General features: G+C 41.2%; 2 protein-coding genes and 1 non-coding gene across 3 annotated transcripts; all 3 read right to left on the reverse strand.

The window, feature by feature from the left end:
- Window positions 1–2256: 2256 nt before the first annotated feature.
- On the reverse strand, window positions 2257–5906 carry aar2 (AAR2 splicing factor). The gene is made up of 3 exons (XM_086278436.1): window positions 4859–5906; window positions 4548–4777; window positions 2257–3334 (listed from the first exon to the last, which is right to left on the reverse strand). The coding sequence occupies exons 1-3, from the start codon at window positions 5619–5621 to the stop codon at window positions 3167–3169; spliced, it is 1161 nt and encodes a 386-aa protein (XP_086134562.1). The 5' UTR covers window positions 5622–5906; the 3' UTR covers window positions 2257–3166.
- A 242-nt stretch (window positions 5907–6148) lies between these two features.
- On the reverse strand, window positions 6149–6249 carry LOC147305909 (U6 spliceosomal RNA). The gene has a single exon (XR_015126772.1). It is a non-coding gene; the product is annotated as a U6 spliceosomal RNA (small nuclear RNA).
- Window positions 6250–6815: 566 nt separating this feature from the next.
- LOC147305910 (uncharacterized) lies at window positions 6816–9666 on the reverse strand. Its single transcript, XM_086277154.1, has 5 exons — window positions 9048–9666; window positions 8662–8796; window positions 8311–8367; window positions 7982–8122; window positions 6816–7878 (listed from the first exon to the last, which is right to left on the reverse strand). The coding sequence occupies exons 1-5, from the start codon at window positions 9048–9050 to the stop codon at window positions 7750–7752; spliced, it is 465 nt and encodes a 154-aa protein (XP_086133280.1). The 5' UTR covers window positions 9051–9666; the 3' UTR covers window positions 6816–7749.
- Between the last annotated feature and the right edge of the window lie 3514 nt (window positions 9667–13180).

Consider the following 13180-nt stretch of genomic DNA (forward strand, 5'->3'; position numbering starts at 1 on the left):
CGGCCTGTGAGCCCCATGGAAATGGCCAGCTCACATCTGATGGCGAGAAAGCTCCACCATGACTGACAGGGCCTGGCTTTTGAAGCTCTGCACAGTCAGTGCAGTCTGTTTCTCTATGTGCCTCGCTCCCCCGGGGTGGCCACACCAAACAAAACAAATAAGAGAGATTAGAAGGAAAATGGTTGCCATACCAGGGAACACAGAAGGAGAGCCTTCACTGAGGGTGAAGGGGTGCATGTGGCACGGAAAAACTGGACCCTCAGTGAGTTGTCCGCTGAATTCCTATACACTGTAATTCCAGCACTAATAGAGGGGCTGGAATGCCAAGGACATCCCAGTGGAGTCATTTCTGCAACTGTCTTCATCAACAATGTACAGTATTTCATCTCCGGAGAGGAAAATGCATTTACCAATCACTGGCATACATTTTCCTTCCATGTTGTGCTGATAAGTTTCCGCCATGCTCTCCAAGCCATACTCGCCATTTAATTGCATTTAAAAAGGAAAATAACAACCAGCACAGGGCCCCAGTGGTCTCACAGCGGACCACAAACACGAACTGATCTTCTTTAAAGGGTTGCGTAAATCTTCAAAGGGGAGTTTTCAGTGTAAAGCCCACTATTACCATCACTTTCACAATACCAGCTGTCTTCCTGGAAGAGAATGGATTTCTTGTATTGCCATTTAGATTTCCAGCAACGGGCTCGGACTCTATTGATTCCCATAATTGCATTAGATGACTTTTGTCCTTTTCAAAACAGCTTTATAGCTATAGATTGGTTCATGGAGCCAGGGCATGTCAAATAAAAGAGGTCCAGCTGAAGAGAAAAGGGTTCAAGAAGTGCAAGAGCAAGATTAACGGGTGAACAGATCAATGAACCAACAGGAGAGCACAGTCTGTGATATCCACCGTTGTAATTGAAAGGATGGAGCTGAAAGGTATGGGTAAACTGTATAGGAGTTGTAACTGCATATGTATACAATTACATTCCTCCTTTGGTGTTTTTCCACACCGCTCTAGATAATCTTATATAGATATTTGAAGATAAGTGTTAAGAGTGATGGTGGAAGAAGAAAAGGTCGATTAACAAAAAAAGCTCTTATCCCAGTCATCCATGTCATCATGATAGCAGCACCTTTTATCTTCTCTTTACTCTTCTTTAAGTGAAAAAAACTTATCAAAGCTACTAAATTGTTGGTTGAGTGTGGAGTAAGTGCATATGAGAGCATGAGGGTGGGAATGGATGTTTGTATCTGTGTGTGCCTGTATGTCTGTGTCTATATGTCAGGTTGGGTGTCAGGCGCCACCTCTCTGGGGACATCTCAGGCCCTCCAAGGTATGGAGGCCTATCTCCCCCTACCACCACTTCCCCTGCCAGTGGCGGTCCCCCTCGGACATCGGTGCGTTGGTGGTTCTTTGTGTCCGGGGGTGGGCGTCCAGGTACACACCGGCTCACTCCTTGGCGGCCGCTTGTCGGGGCCTGGAGCCTGGGGCTCGCTCGGGCCACTTCGGAGGTGGGGTGCCCCCGGCCTCTCAGCCTGGGGCTCGGTCACTCAGGCGCGGCTGGCTGCCGGCGGAGCTCACGGGCGCGTCACTGCAACTCCCCCTGGCTTCTGCTCCGCGGCTGCTGGGTGAGCCCTCATCTGGGACTCTCCTCAGCTCTTTCTGGGACAGTGCTTGTTTTCTTTTTTCTTTCTCAGCAGGTGACCCAGGTGATTGATATATGCATTTTTTATTTTATTTTTTTTCTGCTCATTCTGTTGGTTTTTGTCTTTTGCCCTTCTCCCCCGTCCCTCTTCTCAGCTGTTTCTCTTTCCCTCTTTCTTTCTCTCCTTATTTCCCCCAGTCAAGTCTGTCCCGTATTCAGTAAGTGAAAATAAAATAAACAATAAAAGGTGAATCAAATGGACCATTACGGCAAGGCTGGGATGGTCAATTTGGTAAAGTAAATCCGTTGGGCATCTTTCTTTGCCTTTAGACAACAATTCTGATGGCAAAAGAGCCAAACGGGACAGGCAAAAAAAAAAAAAAAAAAGCTACTAAATTGTATGAAATTCTTCTTACAAGTCCTTCCCACCAAAAACAGCAGCTTTTATCGATTGTGGAACTGACAATCTGCAAATATGGTGTTATAGAGCAGCTTTAAAGCTGTAAATAAGCCTATGTGCGCCATCTAGTGGAGGAGAAAGAGAAAAGACATGGCAGCAAGTATTGAAAGCTTCATTAATGATAAACAACAGTGACAGAAACCACCAGACACAGGTGGATATTTTGTTTCAGAAGTGCTGTTTTTATTAAATTGATTACAGTAAAGAAATATAATAAAAACAAAATTTAACAAAGCAGTACTTTAACAAGAAAATCATTACTTTATGAGTTCCAACCCTTTCAGAAAACCTGGTAAATCTTGTGAGTATGCTTTTTCCCACAGGTGTAGTGCAGCTCACACACGATCATTTCAATGCACTCTGCAAAAGAACTAATAGAGCTACACAAACTAACATTATGAGGATTCCTTGTAACTAGGAGAAAGACAATGATGGTAGCAAACAGCTGGAAGCAGTCGCAGTGACCAACAACACGCTCAGCCTCTGAATGACTGAATAGGTTCTGTCTGCAATCACTCTCAGACAGACTGGAGAAAGTATGCTGTCTAATTTATGAACACAAACAGATTCAACACAACACAATCTTTCTGAGTCAGTCTCTGCTGAACCAGACTTCACTGCATCTCTCTGCAACTGTTTGCCAGCTGCTAATTTAAATGTGAGGCTGCCGAATGCTTATGTGACTCTGCAGCTGAATCATCGTCCTGCAGCAGCTGTGTCACCATTCGTGTAGAAATGTCTGAAATTATGCTTCAAAACTATCAGGTCCTAGCTGGACTCTGAATGTAAGTACATAATGTGAATTTCAGTGTATTGCCATTTTATCACCATCACCAAATCCACTTTAAAGATAGCAGTTGTCTGCAAGTGATCACAGACTTGGTCGCCATCTTCAAAGCAACTATTTGAAAGCCAATGAGATCAGTCAGTTGCAAAAATGTTTGGTCGTGCCGTCGTCTCCACCCACTGTTTTCCCTAGTGTGACTGTAGCATAAGATACTTTGTGGATCTCCTTCTGTGTTCCTTTTTCTCGGTGAGGAGAGTCCATTGAGTAGTTTCAGTCGACTGTCACACCTTCAGGCAGCTCCACCACAACAGGTTCACAGTCGTCCAAGTCTGAATCGAAATCCCATCTGAACTTCTTGGTCAGGTGGGCTTTGAATTTCTCTGCTCTCTTACGCAGGTTGGCATCTACACCAGGCCCAATGGCAAACTGGAAAAAATCCTGTGAAGAACAATTAATCAAACAATTTTATAAACTGGTAACTGTAAATGTGATCTGTAAAAATTCAGGTGATGCTTTGATACTGTGGTCCATTTTCTGTTTGCAAGCATTTCTGTGTGTCGTGGAGATCATTCAGGATTATGAACGTATGTTGTACGGATCGAATTATAAACTGTCCTCAGATACCAGCCATAAAAAAATAGTGTTGTGAAAGGTATTCAACACACTGGCAATTTAAACATCCCTTTCTCGTTGCATACGAATTATTATCTTTATAATTTATTTTTTTACATTTAACCAGAAGAGCATGCAAAGTGTGGAGCAAGCCCAGGTTTAATCCCCGCTGGGGTTTAAGTAGTACAAATGCAGGGTTCAACATAACCAACAGGCCAATGGCCCAAGGCCAGCAGAAAACTCTACTGGGAAAGTTGATAGCCCAGCTGCTGACCCATTTGGACCAGTGACGGTGTTTCCACTGACCGATTTACCCCTGAACAGAGCTGACCGAAATGATCGACTGTTTTTAGCTGCTTTGACTTCCATTTTATTTATTCCACTACATTTATTTTAAACCTTTATTTACAGCTTTTTTCCTAATAATCTTCTTCTTTTAGCTGCGTCATTTAGGGGTCACCACAGTGGATAATCTGCCTCCATCTCCGCCTATCCCTAGCATCCTTCTCTGTCACACAAACTCTCTGCATATCTTCCTTCACTACATCCATGAATCTCCATATTCAGCTTCTTTTGTACAATCTGGCCACTATCCCTCCTCTGCATATGTCCAAACCATCTCAGCCTTCCCTCTCCAAACTCTCAAACCTGAGCTGTCCCTCTGATGTACTCAATTCTAATTCTGTCCACAGATCACAATGTAGTCTGAATACAGCTTGAATCTACTAATAAAAAATTATATGTTCCTATAGTATAATCTTGAAATTAAACTGTCATTTTTGTGGGCCAATAAAGTCACACAAGGAGCAAGTAAAAGGCTGATCTTCTGGCTTGTTGGTTGAAAAGTGTGATACTGGTTAATGGACCCTAAATTACTTAAGATTAGTTTGCAAGAACACATTTTTTTAACTTTTTAATATCACAACATCTTAGTTCACATCTAAAATCAATTTTGCACCAGTGAGATGAATATATATTATTTAGTTAGATATAAAGGAGCATCAAGTGACAAACACTATAGTCTGATTTGTGCATGTACCTGCAGCGTGGAGGTAAGGAAGTTGTTTTGAGATACAATGTCAACAAAAAAATCAGGAGGTATTTCTCCAAGCTGGTGGTAGAGCACGGCGATGAGCCCCAGGTAGAGGTCCTTGCGCTTCAGAATGGACTCCTCTGAGCGGCACAGCAGAGCGAGGAGGCACTTCCAGTGCTCGAAGCCCTCGTACACATTTCCAAAGAGAAAACACACAAAGGCAAACTGCAGCTCACCTGAGAGAGGGGCTAAATGTCAGTACTTTTTCTTGCATAATGAATCAAGAGTAACCCATTTTTAACAAATGTGATACATACCCAGCACGTTAAGAGCCTCCTGCATGTGGTTCTTCTCCAGCACCGTCTCCAGAGCGTAGCTCAGGTCCATGCTGCACTTGGTGATCTCAGCCGGCGTAGCCCCGGGAGGGTAGGTCTTCTTAGGGATGACAGAGAAGCGCAACTCCGTACCCTCCCTTTGTTTCATCTTGGGGAGCCTGTCAAGCCCCTCTTTCATGCTCTGACAGGCCGTGTCATTCCTCGGCTGCTCCGCCCTGTCTTTGGTGTGTGTGAACTGAAGCTCGGGAATCACGTCACTGAATGCACATACTCGACCTGAGAGAGGCTGCAAGTTTTTGGCCATTTCCTCACTGATACGGTCAGTGAGGGACACCCACTTCCTCATCACCTCATAGGGATAGGGGCCCAGGTAAGGATCCAGCTCGCGCAAGCTGGCACGAATCCGACTCAACTCCTCTTCATTCTTGGAGGCTGAGAAGTCCAGATCTTCTTCCTTGGCGTCCCAGTTGGCCAGTATGATCTCTCTGGGTTTGAGAGAGAGGAAGAGGCCTGTCTTCGGGCCAATTTGTCCTCCATAGCCTGACGAGCAGTAGTGGAGGAAGTGCAGACCAGGGGGGATCATTTTAACACCCCGGAAACGAGGACCCACTTGCCAACTCTTGCAGTCGATTCCGAGCTCTGTACCCTGAGGAACACCCAGCAGCACGAGGGTAGCTCCCTCCTCGAAAAGCCTCAGGGCAACATCTGGATCCATGTCCACACTACCACTGCTGCTGCTGGCCATGTCTTTTAAGGGGTACTTAACGTGAATCTACTAACGAATTAACTAACTAAACTCTGCTCTCACCTGTTAAATGCAGATCACTCAAACGGATTTCCTCAAAAGGTCAGAGAGCCGCTGCTGCTTTGACGCTAATACTTTCAATTGATGCGATTCTCGATGACTGAAAACATGGCAAAAAATTTTTTAAAGCTACACTGTGTTAGTAACTTCGGTGTAATAGCCTTTCTCACAGCCACACTTCATACATCCAGCTGTTGACGTTTCGAGTCGTTCGTATGGTGGAAGTTGTGCCACAAATTTCTTGCTCCGGACGGAAACAGTACCATGAAACACATTTGTGTCCGTCTACTTTTAATTTAAATACATTAATTAATAAATTTAAAATGTTATAAATCGTTTATGTATAATAGAATAATTATATAGATGTATTATATGATTTGTGTATGTGTATAGTTATTGTATATTATCTATATTTGCACTTCGTCTTTTGCTTGCTGCCTGTAGGTGTCGCCAGAGATCTCACCCTATGCATCGTCCTCTGTCTCACGAATTTGCGTGTCATCCTTGCGCAGGGGCCATGCTAATCTTCTCTGTATCGTATCCAATTTAGCGTACGCGCTTGTCTCACCAAACCTTGGCATGCTCCCCTTCGCTACATCCACGAATCTCTGTGGTCTTGCTCTTTTCTTCCTCTTCATTCTTGTATCCGCGCATGTCCATCTCAGCCTTGTCTTTCTAACTTTGCCTCCAATCCACTCAACGTAAGCTGGCCCTCCAGTAGACTCATTTCTAATCTTGTCCATCCTTGTCACCACAAATGAAAATCGTAACATTTTCAACTCTGCCACCTCCACCTCCTATATTTTTGTCTGCCTTCATTACCTCTGCTCCTTGCATCCTCACCTTTACCCCCTCTCAGTCACACACATGTCTTGCTTCTTCTGACTTTCATTCCTCTTCAGTGCACACCTCCACCTCTCCAGGCTCTCACCCCTTCTCACTACTCTCACTACAGATCACAATGTCGTTTACAAACATCACAGTACACAGAGACTCCTGCCTGACCTCATCTATCAGCTTGTCCATCACAACTGCAAACTACAAAGTGGCTAAGAGCAGATCACTAATAAATAAATAGCAGATTGGTTGGGGTTTTTTTGCTACACTTTATTTAAAATATAATGATTTAGCCAGCATGTATTAATATCTGCTTTATTCACATTTAGCTTTTTCTTGTGACCTCTTTATGGAAGCTTTTTTCCGTCACTCAGAAAAAAAAAAGTAGTTAGAAGCTAAGTTAGAACTTTTTTCACAAAACGTCAAGTTACTGACTAAATGTTTTAAAATTGAGTGATTTGTCATGAGTAGAAAATTTCAAGACATCACCTGAAAATTTTGACTAACAAAAAAAAATTAAATTAAAATAAAAAAAATCTTGATTGACAGAAACAAGCTTCTATATGTTTCCATTCTTTACAATAAAGACATTGTGCAATATTTATTGAATGACATTTTGTAACACTAACATTCATTCCTTAATCAAAATAATGAAAAAAAGGATGGTTATATAATATCTTGCAACAAAAGTCTATAGCTGATACACCTATAGCACCCCTAATAATAATAATTAATTAATTAATATCATTATTACAATAACTGCATAGGCTCACTTCAGAATAGTATAAATCAAACATGTACAAATTTTATTATGTGGCATATACTCAACTATATAACCGACATAAGAACATTTTTGGGTATGATGACATGTGGTTTGCAAACACAAAACATAAGAGTTTGTACAACAGGAGAAACTTTTAAAATGGTCTAAAAGTATCTGAACGCGTCGATCTTTAGCTTATCTTTGCTTACTATATAAAGCTATTCCATAAAATGTAGCAATGCTGACATGCAGATGCTGGTGTAGCTTTTAATACACAAGACACTGAGAACTTGACAACAGTAAACATTCATGACTTTGCTTTTGAAAAATAGCTGTCTAAACACAGTCACTGATTGGTCACATGTAATATTCGCTATCTGTAGCAAGGAACACTGTGTAAATTCACCTTATGTCTTCATGAGAAAGTAGCACAGGCCTATAGGAACCAGGGAGATACATTTCCTACTTTTAAAGCACAGAGACACTTTGAAGTTTTTGCCAGCAAGTGATCAGTGCCTTGATAACTCGGATTAACCTCATCCTTTTTCTCTTCTTTCCTCGTATTTTCTGGACAGCTGAACAAGAGGTTTTATTTCCCTGAAAAAAATGGAAAAAGAAAATAGCACAAGAGCGGTTTGGCTTGTTTTCTCACTGTGCGGTGGTGCTGGGGGCTCAGAAGAACACATTAAAGTCATCTTACCAAATACTGGGGACGGCAGTTTTGCACAATTAGCTGCTCCATGCTCTCAACTGGCTTCTCCAGGTCAGATTGATTTTTGCCACTCCCCTGACACCGCATCTGCTGTGTCATACCATAGATGGAAACCAGGATGCGACGTGCCTGCCATGAGATAACAGCCCAAACGTGTAGAAAATTAAAAAGGTGGAATAGTCCATCTAGCATGTCAGTCAAAGGTTGAAAACTTCTTCTGTATTTACCCAAACGTAAATGTACAACATGTGCCACGCAGGTTGTCATTTTTACCCTGTCCATGGTGCTGAAAGTGCATATAATGTAGTGCCACTTACCTTTCCTGAGGGACAAGGGTCTCTCTCTTTAAATTTATTCGCTGAAACAGTCAGATTCTGCAAAAGAAAAAGCCCAGTGTTGAGTTATTTAAGACATTTATTTGGCTTGTGATGCAAAAGAGAGAGGGGAGAAAGAGCTTTACTTGAAGAGCAAACACTGGAGGGCAGCCTAGCACATGTTATTAACTCACAAGCTTTATCACAGCTGTAACTGATTGCAGTGAACTTGCATTTAATGGTAGTTTAGTTAGTGGGGATGTCTGCCAATACAATACTTAAAACACAATCATTTTTAAATATCTACCACAGTTAATTAATCCCACAGTCTTATGATAAACTTTGCAATCATACCAGATTCTGTAGTTCAACGGAGATGACTTCTCTGTAGGAGCCCAGTATTTCTTTATAGTTACATCTACTTTTCCCACAGGAGTAGGCCAACAAGACAGCCACCAGGACACTACGGAGCAGAGTTCCAGTCAGACACTATGAAAAGAGAGCAGTGTTACAACTCTTCACACGCAACCAAGGAAAACAGGCCACGAATCATCGCTCAATTTGGCTCCCGCTGAGGCGCACAGTGCGTTAAAAGCATCTGTCAGTTTCCAGCTGTCTGCGCCACCTGACATCTCGACCAAAGTCGAAATAACCACATTAATATACGTCGGTGTGCACGCTTCATCAGCAGCAGCTCATTTACTGCGTAAGTACGCACCAGATGTTCAAACTGCGCTTACCATTTATCATGTTTTTCTGCAGGATCTTCAGACGAGCAAACCCATCTCTAGTCGTGACCGTCTTCGCTCATGGTGAGCTCCAAACTTTCACTTTTTTTTTTCTTTGGCTCCCCTTCAGTACTTTTGCACTACCTGTGGCGGAGACGTTAATACGGCGACGGGTAGACTTCCGATGTGGCGCTCCGTGGCTTCCAACATTACCAAACTGACTGCTCCTATTTCCTTCCCCGTCGTGGATTGCTGACGCCGGGCTTAGGATTTCACCAAACTCCAGTCCGATCAAGTCAAGGACAACTTCTGCAATCAATCATTTGCCTCCATCCTTTCGGTTTCGTTGGAAAGACACGACGCGGCATTTATCCAAAGCGCCGATTTAAACTTTTTAAAAGCTTGTTGTGATAGCAAAAGAAAAAAAAGGCAGCCTACAACATAAAAAAATGGAATGAAATACCAGAGAGAGCAGTCAAAACTATGACCCTGCATGGGAACTGCTCGGGAGGATGAATGTCACTCTTAGAGTGAAAGTGTGGGAAATCACATCTCACAAACAAACTGTGCAGTCAGAGTTTGAGTTGACATTTAACTTACAGCACAAGAAAAAAAAAGTCTTAGAAACCAACTTGTTTGGGAGAAACAGTGAATTCTGCAATAAACTTTGTCTGTTTATTGGATGCCTGCAAAGTATTTTTAAACACATTTCAGAAAAGATATGTAGAAAGGACAAAAATCATGGCTACATGATATAATCCTTGAGAAAGAGTTTATATACACTGTCATGTGTTTCTAAACAGATATAGCCAAACCTGGAGAAGACACAAAACATATAATTCCACAAAAATGTAAAGTGTTTAACAAACACAGCTACAGATAAAAACACCTTAATGTGTTCAGTTCAAACATTCTGTAAATGTGAAACTGCCCTTTTTAGATAGTTCTTGTATAAAATGCCTGAAATATGCATTTATTTCACAATTGTAACAACCACATAGACTGAACTCAGAACAATAAATCAAAACAATAAAGCATAATTTTTGATTTAATAGTACATTTTTACCACCTTCAATGTGAGCTATAAATATAATTCGTTAACAGAATTCTCATGTGTGCCAAATCCAGCTGACAGTGTGCTGGTTTGCTGTGAGATGACTTGAAATGGCTGGTCACAGGCAGCTAAAGAATGATGAACAGATCAAGCATCGTGAAAGCAAAATAAGTGCTTGTCAACACACCAGAGAACACATTTTCTCATTTAAAGATTTCACAAAAACAAATTCAAGTGTTACAGAGTAGGGCTGGGTATCGTCACTGATTTCTAGAATAGATTCGATTCGATTCGGATTCACAGGGTCCTGAATCGATTCGATCCACGATTCGATTCAATTCGATTCGAATCTGGGAAATTTTGCCTCAGACAGTCAGAAATGTTATAATTCAGATCAGTACATTTACATATTTTTGTATCTATAAAAAGGAAGCTGACACTTTCCAGACTTTATCAAAGGTGTGAGCATCACAGCAGATGCCTTTGTGTCAAAGTAGCTGAAGATAAAACACAGAAAAACATGAAGGAGGTTTTCCTGGCCTGGGATTTTGTACAAATATTCTGCAGTACATCAAAAACGAAAGAAAACCATTAATCAACATATGAACATTATCTCTGAAGTTACAGTGGTTTTATTAGAGACACAGCGTTTTGCATTTTGTATAATTTTAAAAAGTTTAAATTTGTTCAGAAGCCTATTGAATGGCAGAAATTAGGTTTTCTTTTCGGAAGTAAGTAAAAGGAAAAAAAAAACAGTGGCCGACAGCGCTGTAAATAACGGTAGACTTGTGCGTAACAAGCAAGCGAATAATGCAGAAAACAGATTTCGTGAATAGACGGGAAACTGTTCTTGAAGTACACTGAGAAAGAGAGAGCTGTGCATGAAGTGTGATTTTATTGTGGTGGAAGCAAAACAGAAAAAGTCAGAGGGAGTCCATGACGATGTTTTTGTGAAGCGTAGTTGGGATCTTCTTTTGCTGCTGGTTTGGTCAGTATTGTTTGGAGAGAGATAAAACTAACAGCTTTAGAATCAGCGCAAAAAGGGCGTAAACACAAAGCGCGGACCCGCGGATCAGAATCAGCGAGCTGTCGGCTTTCAGCCCAGACCGTGTCCGTGCTGTCGGGTGAGAAAGGCGACATCTCACTGATTCTGATCCGCGGGTCCGCGCTTTGTGTTTACGTCTTTGTGCAGAAGCCGTGTACCTGCTCTCATTTACTGTTTTAAATGTTTGGTGGTTGTCAAAATTTTGTGACGTTTCACCTGAGATTCTTGAATTTTGGGCAAAATACATTTATATAAAAAAATCGATTCGGGATTTTAATGAATCGATATCACGTTATCCAAGCCAGAATCGATTTTAATCGATAAATCGATTATTAAAACCCACCCCTATTACAGAGTGAATATGGACGTTAAGTACAGACTCTCAGCTTTGAGTTAAACAAAAATATTGCATGAACTGTTGAAAAATCACAACCATCTTTCACAGTCACTTATTTTCAGCAGCTAGAATGTAATTTAATAAATTAATGTGGAATGAGTTTCCTACTTTGTGGTGTTTAGCCCAACATTTAAGTTTTTCATGACTCTTTCTGTCTTGTGTCATCACAACACTAGTGATTAGTGAAACTGGAAAGCATGTGTGTCTGTGCATCATACTGTTTCCAGTCCATTTTTTTATTAGATGCTGTATGCTTGATTTATGAGCCAATGGATGGCTGTGCCAAATTTTTTTTGTCCCGTCATGCCGGTAAAGGTTGATGTCAGTTTTATTTGTTTAAAGAATGGTGTTTCCAAACTGCTCTGGCAAAGTCTTTCCTTTTACTTTCAGGTATGGTTTGAACCTTGTCGTTAACCCTCTGTATCCTTATAATTAGAGCCCGACTGACTTAGTTGTATGCCAGTCTATTGGTACCTGCATTTGTAACAGCTCATAAATGACATAGAAGAGAGAAACGCCCTTCAACCACGTTGTGGGTGTTGATATTGCATAAGTTGTCCACCAGAGGGCACTCTGCAACTTCCCTATTCGCAACCCACCAAACGCAACAAGCAGCTGATCCGTGCAGCTTCAGGTAGGGGATAAAAAAAAAGTACCGTACACGTAACAAATGTTTATGTTTATTTTATGTCTTCTTTAAAAAAAAGAAAAAGATATCGACAAATATATCGCAATATCATATTTTTAAAATAACAAATATCAGTATCGTCCTAAATATCAGTCAGGCTCCATTTACAATGGAAAGGATCCCAGGATCATCCACCGGTGTTGTCATCCATGGAAATGTGGACTTTGTTATGTTGCAAAGTGCCTTGGTTTGTTTTTTTTCCTGTCTAAATGATTTGGCCTCTCTAATGCACTCACTATCACGCTGAAGGAGCTGTTTTTTCTTGTTTTGCAGCTGATATTTGGTCTGTTACACTTGTACTTAAGAGCTCTTTTGATGGCACGTTGTGGTTCACAGCTGCTTTCCAAACACGTCACTTGGAAACATCTCACAACCTTTTACCGCATTAACTTGTGAAGAAAAAAAAATAGAAGCAGCTCACAAAACAAAATAATAAATAAAAACAGAACACTGTAAAAACACTGGACCAGCTCTAACTCATCAGTGGTATTGGACACCCCTTGAATTAAAGCTTATAAGTCTGTCCTTTAAGTCCATATTGATTATATAACTGTAGCTTTTGTTACATTTTCAGTAATAAAAAACTGCCATCTTCCTACTTGTACACAGAGCTGAATGTTACCCAACTCCAACTCCACAAAGCTATTATAGCCTGCCCTGTTTATCTTTTGTTGCCCTTCTTCTGCCTAACAAGCAGAATACCAACACTGACCAATGGGAGTGCAGACTGTGATATTTGATCGATATCGGTAAAGTTAGTCAGGTTGTTAGCTGAACTAGGCAGACCTTTGGAAGAATTCTGTGGTAATATATTAAAATTTAGATGATGCTGAATGATCCAACACGGCAGAACTATAAAATAACAGCAGGGATTATTGGATAAAAAAGATGGGAGACACTCTGCATGACTCTAAACCAAAGAGAAGAGAACGGCAGATTTACTATGACATAATCATTTATT

This window comes from Aulonocara sp. 'chitande type north' Nkhata Bay, linkage group LG20 (genome assembly GCF_057382095.1).
Source record: "Aulonocara sp. 'chitande type north' Nkhata Bay isolate Kocher_YH1m ecotype deep benthic linkage group LG20, A_spYH_male_GT1.1, whole genome shotgun sequence".
Taxonomy (NCBI): domain Eukaryota; kingdom Metazoa; phylum Chordata; class Actinopteri; order Cichliformes; family Cichlidae; genus Aulonocara; species Aulonocara sp. 'chitande type north' Nkhata Bay.

What these genes read in the sequence shown, in the direction of transcription:
- aar2 (XM_086278436.1), bottom strand. Translation starts at nt 5,621, where the DNA reads ATGGCCAGCAGCAGCAGTGGTAGTGTGGACATGGATCCAGATGTTGCC. An exon ending in GGAGGCTCTTAACGTGCTGG is followed by an intron (nt 4,778 to 4,858) that starts GTATGTATCACA and finishes CCCCTCTCTCAG; the next exon opens with GTGAGCTGCAGTTTGCCTTT. An exon ending in TCCTTACCTCCACGCTGCAG is followed by an intron (nt 3,335 to 4,547) that starts GTACATGCACAA and finishes TGTTCTTCACAG; the next exon opens with GATTTTTTCCAGTTTGCCAT.
- LOC147305910 (XM_086277154.1), bottom strand. An exon ending in CCGTTGAACTACAGAATCTG is followed by an intron (nt 8,368 to 8,661) that starts GTATGATTGCAA and finishes TTTCTTTTGCAG; the next exon opens with AATCTGACTGTTTCAGCGAA. An exon ending in ACTGCCGTCCCCAGTATTTG is followed by an intron (nt 7,879 to 7,981) that starts GTAAGATGACTT and finishes CATTTTTTTCAG; the next exon opens with GGAAATAAAACCTCTTGTTC.